The sequence below is a fragment of the Equus caballus genome, chromosome 2 (assembly GCF_041296265.1).
Source record: "Equus caballus isolate H_3958 breed thoroughbred chromosome 2, TB-T2T, whole genome shotgun sequence".
In the NCBI taxonomy this organism is placed as follows: domain Eukaryota; kingdom Metazoa; phylum Chordata; class Mammalia; order Perissodactyla; family Equidae; genus Equus; species Equus caballus.
In genome coordinates this window covers 7,510,164-7,532,494 of record NC_091685.1, presented here as the reverse complement: position 1 = coordinate 7,532,494, position 22,331 = coordinate 7,510,164, and the positions used below count along the sequence as shown (strand labels likewise).

The window sequence follows — 22,331 nt, the reverse complement described above, 5'->3', positions numbered from 1 at the left end:
TGTCACTGAGCTAACATCTGTGCCAATCTTCCTTTACGTTATGTGGGATGCCACCTTGATGAGCAGTGCTCGGTCCGTGCCTGGGATCCAAACCTGCAAACCCTGGGCCGCTGAAGTGGAACACGTGAACTTTACCACCATGCCACTGGGCTGGCTCCCTCATTCTCTTTTTGATACCTGCATGGTTCTCCATGATTTATTCAACCACTCTCCTCTGTATGAGTATTTAGGTTGTTTCTAGTATTTTGCAATTATAAACATTGCTACAGTGAATAACTTTAGTCATTTGTATTTTCTTATTGTTGGATGTTGGGTTTTTGTGTATTCAACCAACCTTGTATTTCTGGAATGAACTCAACTTGGACATGACATATTAATGTCTTATATAGGATTTTTGTATGTCTATTATTGAATTAAAATTGCCTATAATTTTTTTTTCTCTCGTAACAGTCTTGTCAGTTTGGTATCAAAGTTATGCTGGCCTTACAAAAGAGTTGGGGAGTGTTTCTTCTTTTTCTGTTCTCTGTAAGATTTTGTATTAGATTGGCATTATTTCTTCATCAAATGTTTGACAGAATTGTCTGGTGAAACTTTCTGGGCCTGGAGTTTTCGTAGTGGGATGATTTTCAGTTACTTTAATGTTAGAGCATTTTTGATCTACCAAAAGAGTACTTTCCTATAGTCCCAACTAATAGTTATAGAACTATCCAAATTTCAAAAGTTCTTTTTTTTTTTTTTTTTTTTTTGAGGAAGATTAGCCCTGAGCTAACATCTGCCGCCAATCCTCCTCTTTTTGCTGAGGAAGACTGGCCCTGAGCTAACATCCATGCTCATCTTCCTCTACTTTAAATGTGGGACGCCTACCACAGCATGGTGTGATGAGCAGTGCCATGTCCGCACCTGAGATCTGAACTGGCAAACCCCGGGGCCACCAAAGTGGAATGTGCGCACTTAACTGCTGTGCCACCGGGCTGGCCCCTCAAAAGTTCTTCTTGTGGCTGTTTTGACACATTATATTTTAAATAAAATTTTCCATTTATTTAAAATTTCCATTTTTGTCATCATGGAGTTATTCATAACATCCTCCTATGAACTTCTGGATGTCTTCTTTGTCATTCATGACATTCATGATCTGAGCCGTCATGTTCATCATTGTTTCCTCCTCCTATCAGCCTTCCTAAAAGTTTATCAATCTCATCAGTTATTTCAGGTAACAAACTTCAGGCTTTATTGATATGTTTACTCTCTTTGATTAATTTATGTTCCGTATCATTTCCTTTCTACTCAATTTGAATTTAATTTCCTGTTGTTTTCAGCCTTTTTGCTTTTCTGTATATACTTTTAAGGGTATACATTTCCTTTTATGCAGTGCTTTAAACTGTATCCGAGTTTCAATATGTCATGTTTTCATTTGTGCAATTCCAAATATTTCCTAATTTCTAGTGAGACATTTTAATTTTAATTAATTAAATAATTTTTATTTAATCAATAAATTCTTAATTTAAATTAATAAATTTTTATTTTAATTAATTTATAATTATTTTTATAAATTATATTTTATAATTAAAAGAAAAAATAAATATATTTTTGTTGAGTAACATTGCTTTATAACATTATATAAATTTCAAGTGTACATTATTATATTTCAACTTCTATGTAGACTACATCGTGTTCACCACCAAAAGTTTAGTTTCCATCCGTCACCGTATGAATGTGCCCCTTTACCCATTTCACTCCCCCATCACTCCCCTTCCCCTCTGGTAACTACCAGTCTATTATCTGTGTCTATGTGTGTGTTGTTGTTTTATTGTCCACATACAAGTGAAATCATATGGTATTTATCTTTCTCTGTTTGATTTATTTCGCTTAGTATAATATCATCAAGATCCATCTGTGTTGTCAAAAATGGCAAGATGTCATCTTTTTTTATGGTTGAGTAGTATTCCATTGTATATATGTGCCACATCTTCTTTATCCATTCATCCCATTGATGGACACTAAAGTTGTTTCCAAGTCTTGGCTATTGTGAATAATGCTCCAATGAATATAGGGGTGCATATTACTTTTTGATTTAGTGTTTTCATGTTCTTTGAATAAGTACCCAGAAGTAGAATATCTGGATCATAGGGTGGTTTTTATTTTTAATTTTTTGAGGAATCTCCATGTTTTCCATAGTGGCTGCACTAGTTTATATTCCCACTGGCAGAATGTGTTTTCTCTACATCCTCTCCAACACTTGTTATTTCTTGTCTTTTTGTAGCTTTTTTTTTTTTTTTGAGGACGATTAGCCCTGAGCTAACGTCTGCTGCCAATCCTCCTCTTTTTGCTGAGGAAGACTGGCCCTGAGCTAACATCCGTGCCCATCTTCCTCTACTTTATATGTGGGATGCCTACCACAGCATGGCTTGCCAAGTGGTGCCATGTCCGCACCCGGGATCCAAACTGGTGAACCCTGGGCTGCCAAAGCGGAACATGCGAACTTAACCACTGCACCACTGGGCCGGCCCCTCTTGTCTTTTTAATAATAGCCATTCTGACGAGCATGAGGTGATATCCCAAAGTGGTTTTGATTCTCATTTCCCTAATACTTAGTGATGTTGAACATCTTTTCATGTGCCTGTTGGTCATCTGTATATCTTCTTTGAAAAACTGTCTGTTCAGATCCTCTGCCCATTTTTTAATTGGGTTTTTTGTGTTTTTGTTGTTGAGTTGTATGAGGTCTTTGTGTGTTTTGGATATTAACTCCTTATTTGATATGTGATTTGCAAATATCTTCTCCCAATTGTTAGGTTGTCTTTTTGTTTTGTTGATTATTTCTTTTGCCATGCGAAAACTTTTTGCTTTGATGTACTCCCATTTGTTTATTTTTTCTTTTGTTTTCCTCGCCTGAGGAGACTTATTTACAAAAGATACTTCTAAGACAGATGTCAAAGAGTGTACTGCCTATGTTTTCTTTGAGGAGTTTTATGCTTTCAGGTCTCACATGCAAGTCTTTAAATCCATTGGGAGTTAATTTTTGTGTATGGTGTAAGATAATGGTCTACTTTCATTCTTTTCCATGTGGCTTTCTGGTTTTCCCAGCACCATTTATTGAAGAGACTTTTCTTTCCCCATTGTACGTTCTTGGCTCTTTTGTCAAAAATTAGCTGACCATAGATGTGTGGGTTTATTTCTGGGCTCTCTATTCTGTTCCATTGATCTGTGTCTGTTTTTCTGCCAGTACCATGCTGTTTTGATTTGTTTTTTTTCGTGAGGAAGATTGGCCCTGAAATGTTAATCTGTCTCCAGTCTTCCTTTTTTTTGCTTGAGGAAGACTGTCCCTGAGCTAACATCTATGCCAGTCTTCTGCTATTTTTTATGTTGCTTGCTGCCACAGCATGGCTTGATGAGCGGTATATAGGTCCATGTCTGGAATCTGAACTGGTGAGCCCCAGGCTGCCAAAGCAGAGTGTGTGAACTTAACCACTGTGCCACTGGGCTGGCCCCTGTTTGATTATTATAGCTTTATAGCATACTTTGAAATCAAGGAGTGTGATGCCTCCAGGCTTGTTCTCTTTTCTCTGAATTGCTTTGGCTATTCAGGATCTTGTTGTTACATATAAGTTTTATGATTCTAGTTCTATTTCCATAAAAAATATCATTGGGACTTTGATAGGGATTGCATTGAATCTGTAGATTGCTTTAGGAAGTATGGACATTTTAACTATGTTAATTCTTCTAATCCATGAGCATGGAATATCTTTCCATTTTTTTATGTCTTCTTCAATTTCTTTCAGCGATGTTTTATAGTTTTCATGGTGCAGATCTTTCACCTCCTTGGTTAAATTTATTCATAGGTATTTTATTCTTTTTTGTTGCAGTTGTAAATGGGATTGTGTTCATTTCTCTCTCTGCTATTTTGTTGTTTAGTGTGTATAAAGACAACTGATTTTTATATGTTGATTTTGTACCCTGCAACTTTATTGTATTTGTTTATTATTTCTTATAGTATTTTGGTAGATTCTTTAGGGTTTTCTATATGTAAAGTTATATCATCTGCAAATAGTGATAGGAGATAGGAGAAATAAAGAGTTTTCCAAACAAGCAAAAACTAAGGGAGTTCATCACCACTAAACCAGCCTTACAAGAAATGTTAAAGGGACTTGTTTAAGTGGAAAAGAAAAAGCCACAAATAGAAATAAGAAAATTATCAAAGAAAAAATATCACTGGTAAAGGCAAGTGTACAATAAAAGTAGTGAATCAGCCACCTATAAAGCTAGTATGAAGGTCAAAAGACAAAAGTACTAAAATCATCTATATCTACAATAAGAGGGCAGGGGATACACAAAATCAAAAATGGTAAAATATGATGTAAAAAACATAAGATGCGGGGCAGGGGTAAAAATGTAGGGCTAAAAGCTCTAAAAGTATGAGGTTGAACTTAAGAGACCATCAACTTATTATATATTGCTATATACATAGGTTATTACATATGAACCTCATGATAACCAAAAAACAAAAACCGATAATAAATACCAAAAAAAAAAAAAAAAGAGAGAAAGGAACCCAGACCTAACATTAAACAAAGTCATCAAATCACAAGGGTAGAAAATAAGAGAAAAAGAAAGGAACAGAGAACTACAGAAACATCCAGAAAAAATGTAACAAAATGGCAATAAGTACCTACCTATCAAAAATTGCTTTTAAATGTAAATAAATGAAATACTTCAATCAAAAGATAAAGGGTGGCTGAATGGTTAAAAAAAAAAAAAGGACCCAGATATATGCTGCATACAGGAGGCATACTTCAGATCTAAAGACACTCAGAGACTGAAAGTGAAGGGATTGAAAAAGATACTCCATGCAAATGGAAATGAAAAGAAAGTTGATGTAGCAATACTTATATCAGACAGAGCAGACTTTAAAACAAAAACTGTAACAAGAGACAAAAACAGCACTGTATGATAAAGGGAACAATCCAACAAGAGGACATAACATTTGTAAGTATCTATGCGTCCGACATAGGAGCACCTAAATACATAGAGCAATTATTAACAGACATAAAAAGAGAAATTGATAGTAACACAATAATAATAGGGAACTTTAACACCACACTTACATCAATGGATAGATCATCCAGACAGAAGATCAATAAGTAAATATTGGCCTTAAATGACACATTAGACCAGGTGGACTTAATAGATATATATGGAACATTCCATCCAAAAACTACAGAGTTGGGGCTGGCCCGGTGGCACAGCAGTTAAGTGCGCACGTTCCACTTCAGTTGCCTGGGGTTCACTGGTTCGGATCCTGGGTGTGGACATGGCACCACTTGGCAAGCCGTGCTGTGGTAGGTGTCCCACATACAAAGTAGAAGAAGTTGGGCATGGATGTTAGCTCAGGGCCAGTCTTACTCAGAAAAAAAGAGGATTGGCAGATGTTAGCTCAGGGCTAATCTCCCCTGAAAACAAAAACTACAGAATACTCATTCTTTTCAAATGCACATGGAACATTCTCTTGGATAGATCACATATTAGGCCACAAAAAAAGTCTCAGTAAATTTAAGAGGATTGAAATAGTATCAAGCATCTTTTCCAACCACAACAGTAGGAAACTAGAGATCAAGTACAAGAAGAAAACTGGAAAAGTTACAAATATGTGGAGATTAAACAAAATGATACTGAACAATTACTGGATCAACGAAGAAATCAAAGGAGGAATCAAAAAATACCTAGAGACAAATGAAAATACAACAGACCAAAAGCTATGGGCTACCGCAAAGTGATACTAAGAGGGAGGTTATAGCTATACAGGCCTACCTTAAGAAATAAGAGAAATCTCAAACAATCTAACGTTACTCCTAAAGGAACTCAAAAAAGAACAGGTGAAGCCCACAATCCATAGAAGGGAGAAAATAATAAAAATCAGAGCAGAAATAAGAGAAGTAGAGACTAAAAAGACATAGAAAAGAATCAGTGAAACTAAGAGCTGGTTCTTTGAAAAGATAAATAAAATTGGCAAACCTTTAGCTAGACTCACTAAGAAGACAGAGAAGGTTCAAATAAATAAAATCAGAATTGAAAGAGGAGAAATTACAACCAGTAACACAGAAATACAAAGAATTATAAGAGAATGCTATGAAAAGCTATATTCCAGCAAATTGGACAAGCCTGAAGAAATGGTTACATTCTTAGAATTATATAACCTTCCAAAACTGAATCGAGAAGAAATAGAGAATCTGAATAGATCGATCACTAGTAAGGAGATCAAATAAGTAATCAAAATCTTGCCGAGAGACAAAAGTCCAGGACCAGATGGCCTCCCTGGTGAATTCTACCAAACATTCAAAGAAGGTTTAATACCTATCCTTCACAAACTCTCCCAAAAAGTTGAAGAGGAGGAGACACTTCCCAACTAAAATGAGGCCAACATTACTCTGATACCAAAACCAGACAAGGACAACCTAAAAAAGGAAAATTACAGGCCAATATTGCTGCTGAACATAGATGCAAAAATCCTCAACAAGATTTTAGCAAAGTGAATGCAACCATACATTAAAAGGATCGTGTTCCACAATCAAGTGAAATTTATGCCAGGGTTGCTAGAATGGTTCAACATCTGCAAATCAATCAGTGTGATACACCATGTTAACAAAATGAAGAATAAAAATCACATGATCATCTCAATAGATGCTGAGAAAGCATTTGACAAGATTCAGTGTCCATTTATGTATGATCAAAACTTTGAATAAAATGAGTATAGAATGAAAGTACATCAACATAGTAAAGGCCATGTATGACACATCACCAGGTAACACCATATTTAACTGTGAAAAACTGAAAGCTGTCCCTCTAAGGAGAGGAACAAGAGAAGGATGCCCACTCTCACTGCTTTTATCCAACGTAGTATTGGGAGTCCTAGCCAGAGCAATTAAGCAATATAAGGAAATAAAAGGGATCCAAATTGGAAAGGAAGAGATGCTTTTCTTTGACCATTGGATTATTTAGTAGTGTTTCTTTTTTTTTTTAGTTTTCCAAATTTCTGAGTATTTTCTTTTTTTTTTAAAGATTTTATTTTTCCTTTTTCTCCCCAAAGGCCTTCCCCCTCTCTCCTCCTCCTCCCAGGGTACATAGTTGCATACTTTTTTCTCTTTTGTTTTTTTTTTTTTGAGGAAGATTAGCCCTGAGCTAACTACTGCCAATCCTCCTCTTTTTCTGAGGAAGACTGGCCCTGAGCTAACATCCATGCCCATCTTCCTCCACTTTAAACGTAGGACACCTACCACAGCATGGCTTTTGCTAAGCAGTGCCATGTCCTCACCTGGGATCCAAACCGGCAAAACCCTGGGCCACCGAAGTGGAGCACGCAAAGTTAACCACACGGCCACGGGGCCGGCCCCCTGAGTATTTTCTATATACGTTTATAACTGATTTCTAGCTAAATTTTTACTGTGAATATACTGTGTATGATTTTAATCCTTTGAAATTTAAGACTTGTTTTAGGGTCCCTTATATGGTCAATTTTTAGAAATGTTCTTTGCTTGAAAAAAATGTCTGTTTTATACTTGTTATATGCAGAGTTCTGTGTATGCCTATTGGATCAAGTTTATTCATCAGGGATTGTTCACATCTTCTAGATTCCTACTAATTTTTTGTCTGCTTGATGTGTAGGTTAATGGGAGGGATGTTTTAAAATCTCCCACTATGATTCTGGTGTTCTCTCTGTTGTTCCTTATATTCTGTAGGTTTTTCCCATATTATACACACATTTTTATGAATCCATGTTATTGCTTACATATAAATTTACATATATTCTATGTTCCTGATGATTTGAACCTCTTGTATTCACGTGAGCCTCTTGTGGTAAAGTCTATTTTATTTTCTTTTAATAATGTCACCATTTTTTGAGTTAGTGTTTCTATAGTATATCTTTTTTATACTCTTATTTTCAATATTTCTATATCCTTATGTTAGTAAGTGTCTCTTGTAAGCATCATATTGTTTAAATCTTGTTTATAAATGTTTAGTTTTTAATTAGAGCATTTACTTAATTTATACTTAATTTAATTATTAATGTTTTTAGGCTTAAAATTTACCATCTTACCATATGTTTTCTTTTTTCCTTGCATATTCTGTTTCTTTTTTCTTCTTTCTTGTCAATTTTTGGATTGATTATTTTTCAGTATTGATTTTTTTCATTTTGTTATTTTGAAAGTTAAATACTTTAAAACACCTTTTAATGATTACTCTAAAAATTACGACATGAATCTTTCAGTTTTCAAAATCTAACAGTAATCGGTAATTTTATCTTCTTCCTGAATAATTCAAGAACCTTAGAATTCTTTATTTTCCCTTTCCCAGTGTATTTGCAGTTGGTTTTATATTTTAATTTTGTATGTGTTTATTTAAAACCTCACGATATTATTTTATGCAATAAATATTCATTTAGTTTTACCCACGTACTTACCATTTTTGTTGCTCTGTATTTTTCCCCTACATCTACCACCTTCCATCAGGCGTTACTCCTTATGCAAGGAGAATACTTTCTCAAATTTTCTTTAATGAGTGTCTACTAGTGACAAATTCTGTTTCTCTTGGCCTGAAAATGACCTTATTTCATCTTAATTCCTGAAGGATAGTTTTCACCAAATTCTAGATTCGAAGTTATTTCCTTTTGGCTGTTAAATAAAGTACTCTATTGTCTTTTGGTTCCCACTGTTTCTTTTGAGACCTTAGCTCAATTTAATTGCTGCTTCTTTGAAAGTAATTTATCTGCCCCCACCTCTCCCACTGGCTGTTTTAAAGATATTTCCTGTGTCTTTGGTTTGCAGTAATGGTGCTGGGTTATGCCTGCTGTGTATTTCTTTGATTTATCCTGCTGGGAATTCTTAGGGCTTCTGAAATCTATAGCTTAATGTCTCTCATCTGTTTTGAAGAATTCTCAGCCAGATAGTGCTTCTATTCCATTGTCCCTTTTGTCTCCTTCTGATATTCCTATCACGTGCAGGGTATACCCTCTCACTCTCTATGTTGCATACCCTTTCTTCTATATTTTCTATCCCTTTGACTCATTGTCTTTTGGTGAGTTTCTTCAGATATCTCTTGAGTTCTCTGTGTCTTTAGTTGATTTAATCTGCTGTTAAACTCATCCATGGAGTTCTTAATTTTGCTTATGTTTTTTCAATTTTAGAATTTATATTCAATTATTTAAAAAATCTGGATCATTTATAAAATGGTTTCTAAGTCACTGTCAAAGTTTTCAGTCATTTATTGAATGTATTACGCATAATTTTAAAGTATGAGATTGTTTGTTCAAATATCTGGAACTCCTCTTGACCTGTTTCTGTTGTCTTTTGATTCTTATTTATGTGTGGTTTTGTATCCTTGTATACTTGGTTATCTTTGCTTATGTGCTAGACATTGTATTTGAAAATTGTTTATAGAAATAATTCAGCAGCTAAGATGCTATCTTCCTACAGAAAAGATTTTCATTTGCTTTTGCTAGCTGGGTACCTAGAGTCACTAACAACCTGGGGTCGTTTTAATCCATTTCAGGCATCAGGATTTTTCTTGGCCACTTAGAGGACTGAGTATTTGTTTTATTCTTAATCTCAAGGTGCAACCCTTTGAGTTCCCAATCAAAACATGACCTAATTAGCAGAGCCCTCACTCTTGGTGGGCACTGGTCTCCAACTTTTGGCCCGACAAGGCTTTTTTGTTTCTTTTTTAATAGACTTTATTTTTTAGAACAGTTTTAGGTTCACAGACAAATTGAGCAGAAAGTACATAGAGTTCCCGTATACGCCGTCCACATTTACTGACAAGACTTTTAAGTACATTGCTCAGTCTACAACTCTCCTGGAATTTACAATGCTTCCAAGAAAAAAGTGGCCCTGAATACCAGTCTTATCTTCTAGGTGTTTGTCTTCTTCTAGAACTTGGTCTGTTAATTCTTCACTACCTTGTTATTTTCTGATGCCTTCAACCAGTTATTTTTTAATAATTATTCCAGCTTTTCTAATTGTTCTCAGTGGAGAAGTAGCCTACTATTATTGAACACAATTATTCCCTTTGTTATAAGTGGCTGCAAGTGGATTGCATATTTGGGAAGGATAGGAAGGTGAACCTAGTAAGGAAATAGCACAACTAAAAATCTTTTCTATTAGCATCATGGTTTAAAATTCTTACTTTGAAACATGGAGCTATATTGTAGAAATTAAAGTTTTAATTATTTTAATCTTGTATTCTAGCTCGTGATGCTGATGAGCGAGAGAAGTGGATCCATGCCTTAGAAGAAACAATTCTTCGACATACGCTTCAGCTTCAAGTAAGAATTTTTACGTGGCTTCTGGATAGTTCCTTAGGTTTTTTTTGTTTTGTTTTCTGTTTTTTTTCAATTTTTTTTTTCTTTAAAGATTGGCACCTGGGCTAAGAACTGTTGCCAATCTTTTTTTTTTTTTGTCTGCTTTACCTCCCCAAACTCCTCCTGTACACAGTTGTATATCTTAGTTGCATGTCCTTCTAGTTGTGGGATGTGGGACGCCGCCTCAATGTGACCTGACGAGCTGTGCCACGTCCGCGCCCAGGATCCTGTTTTCTGTTTTTTAAATACGTGTGGCATGATGTAATGAAAGCTTTTAATTTCTGAGTTGTTTATTCTTGCCTTTACAGTGTTATAATATATAGTAAGGTTATAGTAATTTTCTTCTGCTTTCTGGAGGGTAAAATACTGATTTTTGTCTAGGAACAAGACATTGCAATGCACTGTTGAAAGTGAAATGCTGTGTTAAAATGTGCCAGATTCATTTTTCAAATTTAGTATCTATACTTGGTTATTGATGTAACCAAATTATTATAATAATGTGTGATAATAGATAAGTGCTGAGAAGTTGACCTACTTTTCTTGTTATAGGATTTGGCAGTTACCGTGAATGTTGGGTAGTAGTCTTTGGGATGAAAGTGAAAGAAAAAACTCAAACTGGTTTAAGAAAAAAGCAAATCTGGTTTGGGTGTGGTTTGAAGTAGCCACTGAAACAATGTTTTGAGGACCCAGATCACCTTCTCTATTTCTAGGTCTCATTTCTTCTGGGTAGGCTTCATTTTTAGATATGCTCTCCCTTTGTGGTGGTAAGATGGTTGCGCGGATGGTTGTGGCAATTTCAACCTCCCATTATAGGAGTTCCAAGTTTATAGGACCATAATAGAATTCGTAGGATTAGTGGTGATCACCTTAATCAGTCATTTTCCAAATCCTAACCAATCAAAATTTCAGTCATATGCTGCACGCCTGGAACTGGGATGTTATCTGCTTCACTGGAAACACATTGCGGATAGGGTCGAAGGTGGCCTCGCCAAGCAAAATAGGAAAAAAGGATGCTGGGTGACAGAAAGAACAAATGTCTACTCTGCCATGCTGAAGATAGTTTTCTATGTTTATTCCCCAATGAGAGAGTATTATTTTGTAGCATATAGAGGATTTTGTTTTGATTTACAGGATTGCATTGTAGAAAACTGATGTTTTATAACCCTTTCTCTCTACTTATCTTTGTCCTATACTAGGAATTGGCTTGATTAGACAGGGAGGTATAGGGCATCCCAGGTTCTACAAGATGCAGTGTTCAAACAGAGGCTTAAAAAACATTATTCAAGGATGTGGTTATTAAGAGACCGTAAGAAATGAATATAGAATTGAATCAGGAGATCTATGTTACTCTATGAGCTATGCCTTTTAAAAGCAACTTCATAATTCCTATAGGTTTCTTTTTAATTTAGGCAGTTTTATAAATGACTATAGCATCATTTCAGCAAATTTATCACTCAGTAAGAAGTGTTTTAAGAATCATATTAGACTGAATGTGGCAGATGAGATTCCCTCCACAGTTGGTTAGACTGACATTCATGTCTCTCTATGATCTAGGCTTGGCCTGTTTTTCTATACGTTTCTACCGGTATACCCCTGCATAAACCTTCTACCAGAGCGCTGCTGCCTACTTGCTTTGCTCTGAACTCACCTTTTCATTTCTGGTCTTCACGTTCTTGCTCATGATGCTCTCTCTCTCTGTGAAATGCTGCTTGCCTTTGTTTACTGCCCCTTTTCTTTAAAGCCCCGTTCAGCACTCACCTCTTCTGTGGTGCCTCCCTGACTGACCCCTCTGCCCCTATCCCCCAAACTTAAAATGATCTCTTTTCTTTGAATGCCATACTCGTTGCACAATTCACTAAGTCCTTCTCATATTCTTCTTGTTTATCTTTTAAAGTATCTATGACTCCCATCTTCCCAATTAGGATGCAGATTACTTAAGGTTGCCTAATTTGATCCAGTTTTGGAATTTATGAGCTTTTGCTAAGAAGAGAGTTTACGTGTCTTTGGGAATAACAAGAAGAAAAAGATAAATTTGAGAAGTCTTAAACTCTGATAGCTTTGATATTTTAAAGTACATGTAATACACAAGAGTTCTTTATATATTTTTTCCTAAAGTTAATGCATACAGAAGATAGGACATTTAGAAATATGTAATTAAATCTTCATTTAACTGGTACAAAATTAAAGATTCTCTTCCCAGAGATAGTGAAGTGTGGTGAAGAACTTGACTCTAATACCTAGCTATGGTAAGAACTTGATAAATGTTAGCCGCCATTGCTACAACAACTACTTTTACCATCTCTGCTCCCGTTACTTGGCATTCTAAATAGTGCTCAAAAACTGTTAGTTAAATGAAGAAATTAACAAACAGGTGATATATAGGTTGTTTTTCCATTGCTATTTATTGAGTACTTTGAGATTTATAACATACTGTTAGGTAACTGTGGGGTAGGCACTCATGGAGCTCTCTTCCAAATGGGCACGGAATTTAATTTCATCTCCACTTTAGCCATTAAACTGTACTACTTTGACCTTGTCATTGCTTAGAGCTACATCATCTCCAAAATGTTGAATCTGAAAGTGTTTTCTCTTTGACCACAATTTTCTTACCTTCATCCTCTTCTAGCACTTTACTTCTTCTGGACTTTGGTCCTTTCATTTTGGTCTGAGCTCTACTTTTCCATTTTTCCTGGTCATTTAGTACCTTTCTAGTTTGACTTTTCTCATTCCCCAGCGTAAACGTTATAGTCCGCTTCTACAGCATGGATTTTACTATCACCCTTAGAATTTCTTGTCACTGGATGTTTTGTGCTGTATATCATTCTGGTTTCCATTCCCCAGGGCCCCCATTGTCTGGTTTCTCTGGTTCTAGTACTGTTAGGTCACAAAATGGAGATGGTTGTGTCTATCACAATTTAAATTTTGTCTAACTGTAATTGGATTTCTGTAACTATTTAACAGTCTTCTTATTAACTTTTTTGGATTTTCAATTAAATCCCCTCAGTGGACTCTTTTCCATCAGTGCTCAGTATCTAATACAGCCCATCCCTTCTTTATCAAAAAGGTCTCTCTTCTTCAGCAGTTCTTAGCGACTTCACCTATACCCGCTTTCTCTGCTTTGCATATTTCAAAGAAAAGATTATTCTCACTCTTTCCCAAAGTTAACACTACACCCATACTCTTGACTGCAAGGTGTTTCCTTTGAGACTGTAACTTTCTCCCTCATTCTCATTAGCCCCTGCCGCTTTCATGCATTCAACTAAAATTTCTGTGCAGTTGAGGCTTCCTCCCTCCCCTGCCCCTCCATTTGTATATCTCTTTTCATATGGCTTTACTCTACCTTCTCTCCTTTTGGATTTTTCCAGTTAGCTGTCTCCCTGGAACTCAACCTCAGCATGGCTAAAACTGAGCTTATCGTTTCTTTCCTCCTCAAACCCATCTCTTTATCCCATTTTTCTGTTTCTGTTAATGACAGCATTATTTTCTGAGCCATTGAGGTTTGCAAGTTGAGAATCCTCTTAAGTGATAACTCCCAGCCTGCCAAACCTGGGGACTCTTTTTTTTCTTTTACTTTGTTTTTTCAATAGGATCACTCACACTCCTGCACTCACTTTGACTATCATTTTTGTTACATCTTGCCAGCTCTATTTCTAGTGCCCTTCTAATATTCCTGAATTTATTCTCTTCTTTTTCCTATAAACAGCAACTATAGTAATAATCGTAAGGCATCCACAACTGTGAAAAACCTTTAATGGTTTAATTTGTCTGTAGGATGTAGTAAAACTTCTTGTTAGGGGATTTCAAACTCTCTTTGATTTGACCCCAACCTACCTTTCTACTTCCTGTCCCTACATGTACCTGATGCTCCACATAGAAATCTTTTCTGATTCCATGCTTCCGTTCATGCTACTCGTAAGTCCTCATCATCCTCAGTCCTCAAATTTGCCTCTGTAAGATTCATTCCAATCTTTCAAGACCCAGTGCTCATATTACCTTTTCTTTTCATTTTTCTTATCGCTGTAATAAAAAGTAGTAACTTACCCCCTTAACCTCTGCTATAATTTCTACTTCCATTGTAGCCCATATAACATTTTGCTTTGTAATAATACATAATAATAGCAACTAATATTTGAGCACTTCTTATGCACCAGGAACTGTGTGGGCTTTACATGCATTATTGCTTTTAATAATATAATATTAGTTAACTCATCTCCCTCTTGAGATTCTAAGTTTCATGAGGCTAGAAAGAGAATTTATCTTATTGATAGTATGTTTCCCCTAGCACCTGTGCAAAACCCAACTGGCACTTCCCAAGCTTCTGAATATGGTTTAGGAGGCAGTATATTATAGAAGAAAACCTTTAGAGCCAGGCTGACCAGGACTTGGGGCCTGGCTCTGCCCTTTTACTAACTGTGGAATCTTGACTAAGTACTTAATTTTGTTTAAACCTCTTTTAAAATTTGCCTGATCTTTAAAGGTAGGTATAAAACCTCAACAAAGTAGTTGTGGTAAGATATTTTAATAACTCTAACATACTACACCTTGTACATAGAAAGAACTCATAAATATTAGTTCTGTTCTTCCATTCTGATTAACCGTAAATTCACCTGGAGCATCTCTTTCACCTTTTCCCTTTCCTTCTATCCTTCCTCTGTTATTTTCTTTTACTATTGTTTCTACTCCTCTGTGAGTATCTGCCTATTGCAATTAAGATAGTCTAAGGATGAGAGAAGACAACTATAATCTTCTCTCTCCTTTCAATGGCTATGGAAGTTAAGTTTCCAGTAGTCATTCTAAACTTGTTGTATGTTAGCTTGTTCTATCTTTTCATGTATTTACACCCAACTAAATTAGGACATTCCTTGAAGAGAGGCCAGAGAGGCTGCTGAGCCTCTTAATCTCCTCTTCTTAGCCTGTAAGAGGCATTCAGTGGATATTTGATGATACTGATTAATGGAGGGAAACCTTTTAGATTCTTTATTTACTCTAGTAAGCTTTAGTACAAACTAAATGCTGAGAGATTGCCAGGGAAGGCATTGATCACTGGAAGAAGACAGGATTTTACATGCAGTAAGTTTTGCAGCATCCTATATTATACAAGGTATAATGAATTATAGCTGCTTGTCTGGATATCAAACAGGTGTAAAAGTCAGTTTTATAAAGTTGAGTAAATTTGGGTCCATTTTAGAAAAAAACTCTTGAAAGCCCAGAATTCAAGTGTTTATTATATCATAATGTTATTTAATGTGGGCAAATATAAAACTGGGTATGAACTTCTTAGGTTTAAAATCTTATAGAACTAACTGTACATCCAAAAGAAAATTGCAAATTAAATCCAAACAAAACACAAAGCAATAAAATCTAAATTAACATTAATGTGATGAATGATATTGCCTTGCTAAAAGTAAGTTACTATGTAAAATGTGAAAATGGTACTGCCTGTTAGGGTATAAAATCTTTTGAAGTTTGGTATGCATACACTATTGTGTTGAATGTGATGACTCGGTCATCTCACCACTTTTCTCTGGTCTAACTACTGGGAAACTTTTCTTTGTACAGCACATGCCATGAGGTCATTTGGCCTTCACACATATGTCATTTTCATGGTTGAGGCTCTTCTGTGACAAGTAATAGTACTTGGTGCCAAGTTGATTATAAACAAAAACATGGGCGATGAAATAACTTGGTAGCACTTGGATTTAAGGTTGTTTCTGAGCTGATTCAGTGTGTGGTTATACTAATTTTTATAGGTTGTCAGAAATGAAAACACGGAAGATTGTGGTAGATACATTTTTAGATCCCAATTTGAAAACTCTCATGTAGATGTTTGAGTAGTATAGATCTTTAAGATTTTTCCTTTTATGCCACAAATTGATTGATATTTTAACAAATTTTATACTAAATGGCTTCTGTGATTATTCTTCGGGCCAAGAAATTGGGCTACAATTGTCCTCGTTTGTATAAGTTTATGTCGGCCACTATAGACTGTATCTTAGGTGGTTATCAAATTGGAATTTCATTCCTACTGTCTTGTAATTTTGTAATTTTTGTCCTTTACTTTTTGTTCACTATCCGTTGGCTTTGATCTCAAGCCTCTAGAGAGAAAGGACATGATACCACTGTAAGAATAGGCTGAAGGAAGTAGGGAAGGCTGGTACAAACTTCACTAGAAGTGTCACTGAATCTGTGGGTAAATGGGTAAACATCATTATACATAAAGGAGATGCGATAGAATTCAGATTGCAAATCCTTATCGAGGCTGGAAAAACAATAGAGCCATTCTGAAGCCTTTTTTCAAAATTAGATAGTTTGGTATGATAATTACATCTGTGTCAAACTTTGGTTGTAGACAAACACAAATTTGGTATTTAAGGTGCAATTTAGGATAGTAGCTGAGAAATTAATTTTTAGTATTAGGATACCTTGATCCTACCCTCTTTTCGTTAATGGCTGATGTGTCTAACTGGGTAGCTAAGACTACAGTCAGGCATCCTTTAATGACAGGGATATGTTCTGAGAAAAGCATCATTAGGTGATTTTTGTCATGCGAACATCACAGAGGGTACTTACATAAACCTAGATGGTATAGACTACTACACACTTAGGCCATATGGTACTAATCTTATGGGACCACTGTCGTACGTGTGGTCTGCCGTTGACCAAAATGTCGTGATACAGTGCGTGACTGCAACAGAGATCTTTTGAGTATTTTTCTTGAGTGTTAAGCTACTTCACTGAAGATTAGTTTTTTGAACATACATTTCAATGTCTCAATATATAAAGACTTGTTTACTACCAGTGTATCGTTTACCCTGGCCTCATTAGATTTTATTTTTGTATCATATAGAAAAATAGATGCGTTTTGTTTTCCTCTCTTGAAGCTCTTTGTTGCCTAAAGGAAATGATTGCAATATAGGTGTGTCACCGCTTCCACAGGTAAAGTGGTATGGAGAAGTAACTGGTTACTTGGGTTTCCTATAACAAAGGAAAATTCCCCTAAGGGCTGTTGCCAACATCGTTGCTATTACTGAGGGCAGATGAATTTCTGCTCCTAAATTGGAATTTAGCCTTCTCCGATTCTTTTTTTTAACCAGTTCTATTTTACTAGTGGTGGCCTATCTTGAACTCTTGGGAAATCACTAAGAACAGACGGTCCAGTTTTTAGATGTTAAAGGTTGTTCCTTTAATTGCCTGAAATGTGTTTTAACTGTGTATTTTTATGGAAATCTTTTAGAACTTATTGTGTAATTTTCCTGCTTTCTCTTTATAAAAATAAGGTTTAAAATTAAAAAAAAAATAGGGCATGCTCAATTCAGAACATATAAACAATACAGAAAAGTTATTTATTTGGTAAATATTTATCGAACACTTAATATGTTCCATGCACTATACTAGTTGGAGAGGATATAATTGTGAATAAATGACACATTGTCCTTGTCTTTACAGAACTCAGTCTAGTAGTATAAAGAAGAAAATAAAAATCATAGGGACTGAATTTTTTAAAAACTACGATAAAGCAATGACATAAGTAAGTCATGCTTCTAAAACATTTTAAACTATGTGTAAGTATATAATATAAAAGCAGTAGCTTTTCCCACAACCCTTTCTTTAGAGATAAACATATAGTTCTCATTTGTTAACTTCCTAATCCTAATGTAAAGTTAGAGTGCATAAAAGCTGGAGCACTTAAAATCAAGAGTAATTACATACAAAGCCTGACTGCAGACCACTCTCGCTGGGGCTCCAACCTGCCAGTGCCCACTCACACGGTCTCTCTGGGTCTCCCTTGCCCCCTCGGGGCCACAGAAGCACTTTGTGTGTTAGAGGCAGCTGGACTCCTTTTGACCCAGGGCCTCCCAGCGATCTGAATGCTGGGCGGGGCCTCTCTGCTAATGCTCAGTAGAGGTTTTCCCTGCGGCTGCTGTGTGACCATGGATTTTCCCACTGGCTAAGGAGCAGTCGCGGGGGGCTTAGGTAAGGCTGTAGTCACTTGTTTCCACTATCACGCCACCGATGCGTGCACATGCCCACCCTTGGTGCTGTGGCAATGCTATGAGTGTGTCAACCGATAGAAAGTCACTTGCAGGTATAGGCTGTCCAGAGGTCGGAGAGTTTTCACCTATCTCCACCTCCTCCTTGGGGGAAGTCCATCCACCTTCCCATGTATAGCAGTGTGGGTCTCTCAGGCGTTCTGAGATGCTGTGTGGATATCTTTTGTTGACCGATGAATGTCCAGTTAGTTGTAGTTTGAAGGGGGAGAGACAAAGAAAATTGCTCACTCCGCCATGTTGCTGACATCACTGAGAATATTTTTGAAAGTAGTACATGAATTCTATATGGTTAAAATTTTCTTTTCATCTTAATACCTATAGGTAAAGTTGGCCTAATTTTTACTTAACAGACTTCTTGCTATTTTAATGACTCCTTCACCCTGAACCTTAGTGTTTTTTTTATTTTTCTCAGATTGTTTTTTATACTTCTTAATTACCATATTGTATTCTTCTTTATCTTCTACAATAACAACAAAAGAGGTACCAATTTAAGTTAATCACTTAGTAGCCTAGTTATGTTGTTCAGAGATAAGTAGTGAAGATTTTTTGATACATGGGTTGGAAATCAGTTGTCACATATGAGTTTAAGGCATTGGTCACTTAACTTTCTTCTGAAACAACCTGTAGATTTCTTTAAAAACACTTGAGTTGCCAGATTGGCTTAGAAGTCCTACAACTTCTTGGCATAAAGTGGGTAAAGTTGCCTTGTATTGTGTAATTACTTTTCATTTCAAGTGCTGCATCTTTTCTGCACACTAACTTTATACTAAGATTGGAAAAATGAGAACTATATGCCTGTAACAAATAGTTATCTCTAGCATGAAACTGAGAAAAGGTAGACTTTGGAGTGTAGCTCTGACCTCTTCAAATATGTAACTATAACATAGTTTTGTATATATGCAATTGAGGAAAATTCAATATTATTGTTGAGAGACTGTCATAAATCACATTCTGTATTGCCATTACCTCTAATCTTAACACTTAAACCTATCAATAAAAAAACTAATGATAATTGGGTCCACTAAATTTTTACTGTAACTTAACCATTTATACTATACTGTCAAAAATGACAGTGCATTAGATTTTGAAACTACTGACCCCTGATGATGTTCATGATGGGAGGTTTGGAGGACACTTTTATTTTTTTAAAGATTTTATTTTTTCCTTTTTTCTCCCCAAAGCCCCCCGGTACATAGTTGTATATTCTTCGTTGTGGGTCCTTCTAGTTGTGGCATGTGGGACGCTGCCTCAGCGTGGTTTGATGAGCAGTGCCATGTCCGCGCCCAGGATTCAAAACACTGGGCTGCCTGCAGCAGAGCACGCGAACTTAACCACTTTGCCACTGGGCCAGCCCCATGGAGGACACTTTTAAAAACATCTGACACTTTGGTAGGCACTATTAAATACAAAGTCCTTTTTTTTTGAGGAAGATTAGCCTTGAGCTAACATCTGCTGCCAATCCTCCTCTTGTTGCTGAGGAAGACTGGCCCTGAGCTAATATCCATGCCCATCTTCCTCTACTTTCTATGTGGAACGCCTACCACAGCATGGCTTGCCAAGTGGTGCCATGTCCGCACCCGGGATCTGAACCCGTGAACCCTGGGCCACTGAAGAGGAGCACATGCACTTAACCGCTATGCCACTGGGCCGGCCCCTAAATACAATGTCCTTGATGACCCCATAGGTCTTTCCGTCTAGTTGGGGAGATAAGACATAAACACATGAAATAACTGGTAAGCAAGAATTATATAAATAAGTATTATGTTTATTATGGGGTCAAACAGTACAGTGCAGAGACAGAATTAGAGATGTAGGCCTTTGTTTCCCCCTGGCCTGGGGAACTGTTTGGTCAGCTACTATGGAATCAAGTCCTTTGGGCTACTCAGGCACAAAATTAACTGTTAGAAAAGCAAAGATTAAAGAAAAATTTAAAAGAGAGGGTAGACATTGACCTTGTCCATCTGATAAAATTAATGTATTTTTTCTCCATCACTGTTTAAGGTTTAATTGATATTTATCATAGAATTGACGTCTGTTTTCAGAATCTATTACTATAGGAAATCCATTACGAGAATATTCTGCTTCACAGATACTGCATTTTTTACAAGATCCTCCACCGGCAAAAGGATTACAGCTTGCTTAAGGCTCACATGATGATTAGCAATTTTTAGCAATAAAGTATTTTTTAATTAAGGTATATACTTGTTTTAGACATAATACTGTTGCACACTTAATACACTACAGTATAGTGTAAACATAACGTTTATATGCACTTGGAAACCAAAAAATTTGTGTGACTCACTTTATTGCGATATTAGCTTTGTGGCGGTGCTATGGAACTGAACCTGCAATATCTCCAAGGTATGCCTGTGTTGAACACCTAATATGTGCCAGGCATTTGGCTAAATACTGAGGATATGATGCTGAACAAAATCAGATAGGATCCTTGCCTCATACAGTCTAGTGGTGAACATAGGCATTAATCAAAGAATAATGCAGATAGATAGAAGGCAGGGCAGTGGTTGGCGGGATTGACTGCTTGAGGGGCATGGGGAAATTGTGGGGTGATAGAAATGTTGTATTTTAATTGTGGTCACATGTGTGCATACATTTATCAAAATATATTGAACTGTACATCTAAAATGTATGCATTTTATTATATGTAAATTATATTAATAAAGATGATTAAAAAGATTAACAAAACATGTAAAGTTATAACTATGCTAAGTTTCACAAAGGAGAGTTGCATAGGCTATGAGAACGCATAATAGGAAGAGTTCACATAGGCAGGGAGGAAATGATGATGAGTAGAAGTAAATTAAGTGAGGGGTGGGGATTGGTGTCAAGGAGACAGTGAAAAGACAGAAATAACAGCATGTGTCAAGGCCCTGGGGTTGGAAGATCTATGGCAAATTGAAGAAATTTGAAAAGGCCGTTGTGTGGAGGGCAGAAAATAGGGGTGTGCAAGGTGTAAGATGGAGCTAGGATGTAGGTAGGGCTAAACCTTGCAGGCCATTGTTAAAGATTGAGTTGTATCCTAAGCACAGTGGAAAGCAGTTGAAGTTCTTTAATTAGGGGGGAGGAGGATGATGATAGGGTAATGAAATTGGTTTTGGAAATACTACTGTGGCTACAGTGCTGAGAATGAATTGGAGGAGCGAGGGTAGATTTAGGAAGCCTTTATTTAGGAGATTATTCCAAGAGGCCCAGACCTGTAATTGGGTGGTGGTGATGGAGAGAGATGGACAGAATTGAGAATGTATTTAGGAGGTAAAAATGACAGAAGTTGGTAAAGAATTGAACCTGGGACGAGGGAGGTGTCCAGGATTGCTAGGTTAATGGTTTGCATGTTAGAGTGGATGGTAGTGGTTTTCATTTACTGAGATATAGGGAGCACTGAAAGAGGATCAGCCTTTTGAGGAATGGGTGCTCGAATGAAGAGAGTGCGTTTGGTATTGGATATTTTGGAATTTTTTACATAAAACAAACTGAAGGTATCTTTAATACTGAGTGCAGCAAGCATTTATTGAGCCTTTTGTGCAGTGTGCACTTTGCCAGGTGTCGTAGGGGGTTCCAGTAGAGCTACAAAAATTAATTCAATGCTTAAGAGTTTAGTAGAGTTAAAAGTATATGAACAACCATAAGGAAAAACAGAAAGAGCAGAAAAGGAGATTGTCCTCCAGATCGGTAAGTTCATCCGTTTTCTCTGTGATTTCCTGCATTTTGGATGATTTTCTGTCGAAGTCTTCTAAGCCTGAACTTTTGATCTAATTCGAAGTTATGCCTTTTGGATTCCTTAAGTATCTTCACATGCCACCTACATTCTTTATGGATCTGTGGCACAACAGCAGGCCCACGATGTTTCACTGAATTAATAAAATAAAGCAGGCCTACCCATGCGTTTGTTTATTGATACAGTATCTCCTCCTCCCCTT

General features: G+C 36.4%; 1 protein-coding gene across 16 annotated transcripts in view; it reads left to right on the top strand.

Moving 5' to 3' along the window:
• The window catches only part of OSBPL9 (oxysterol binding protein like 9), a 156,150-nt gene that overhangs the window by 77,281 nt on the left and 56,538 nt on the right, over nucleotides 1-22,331 (top strand). For all 16 annotated transcript variants that reach the window (XM_023630002.2, XM_023630012.2, XM_023630007.2 and 13 more), the window contains one exon: nucleotides 10,233-10,309. In XM_023630002.2, the coding sequence (XP_023485770.1) occupies nucleotides 10,233-10,309 (77 nt within the window). The remainder of the gene's footprint in view (nucleotides 1-10,232; nucleotides 10,310-22,331) is intronic.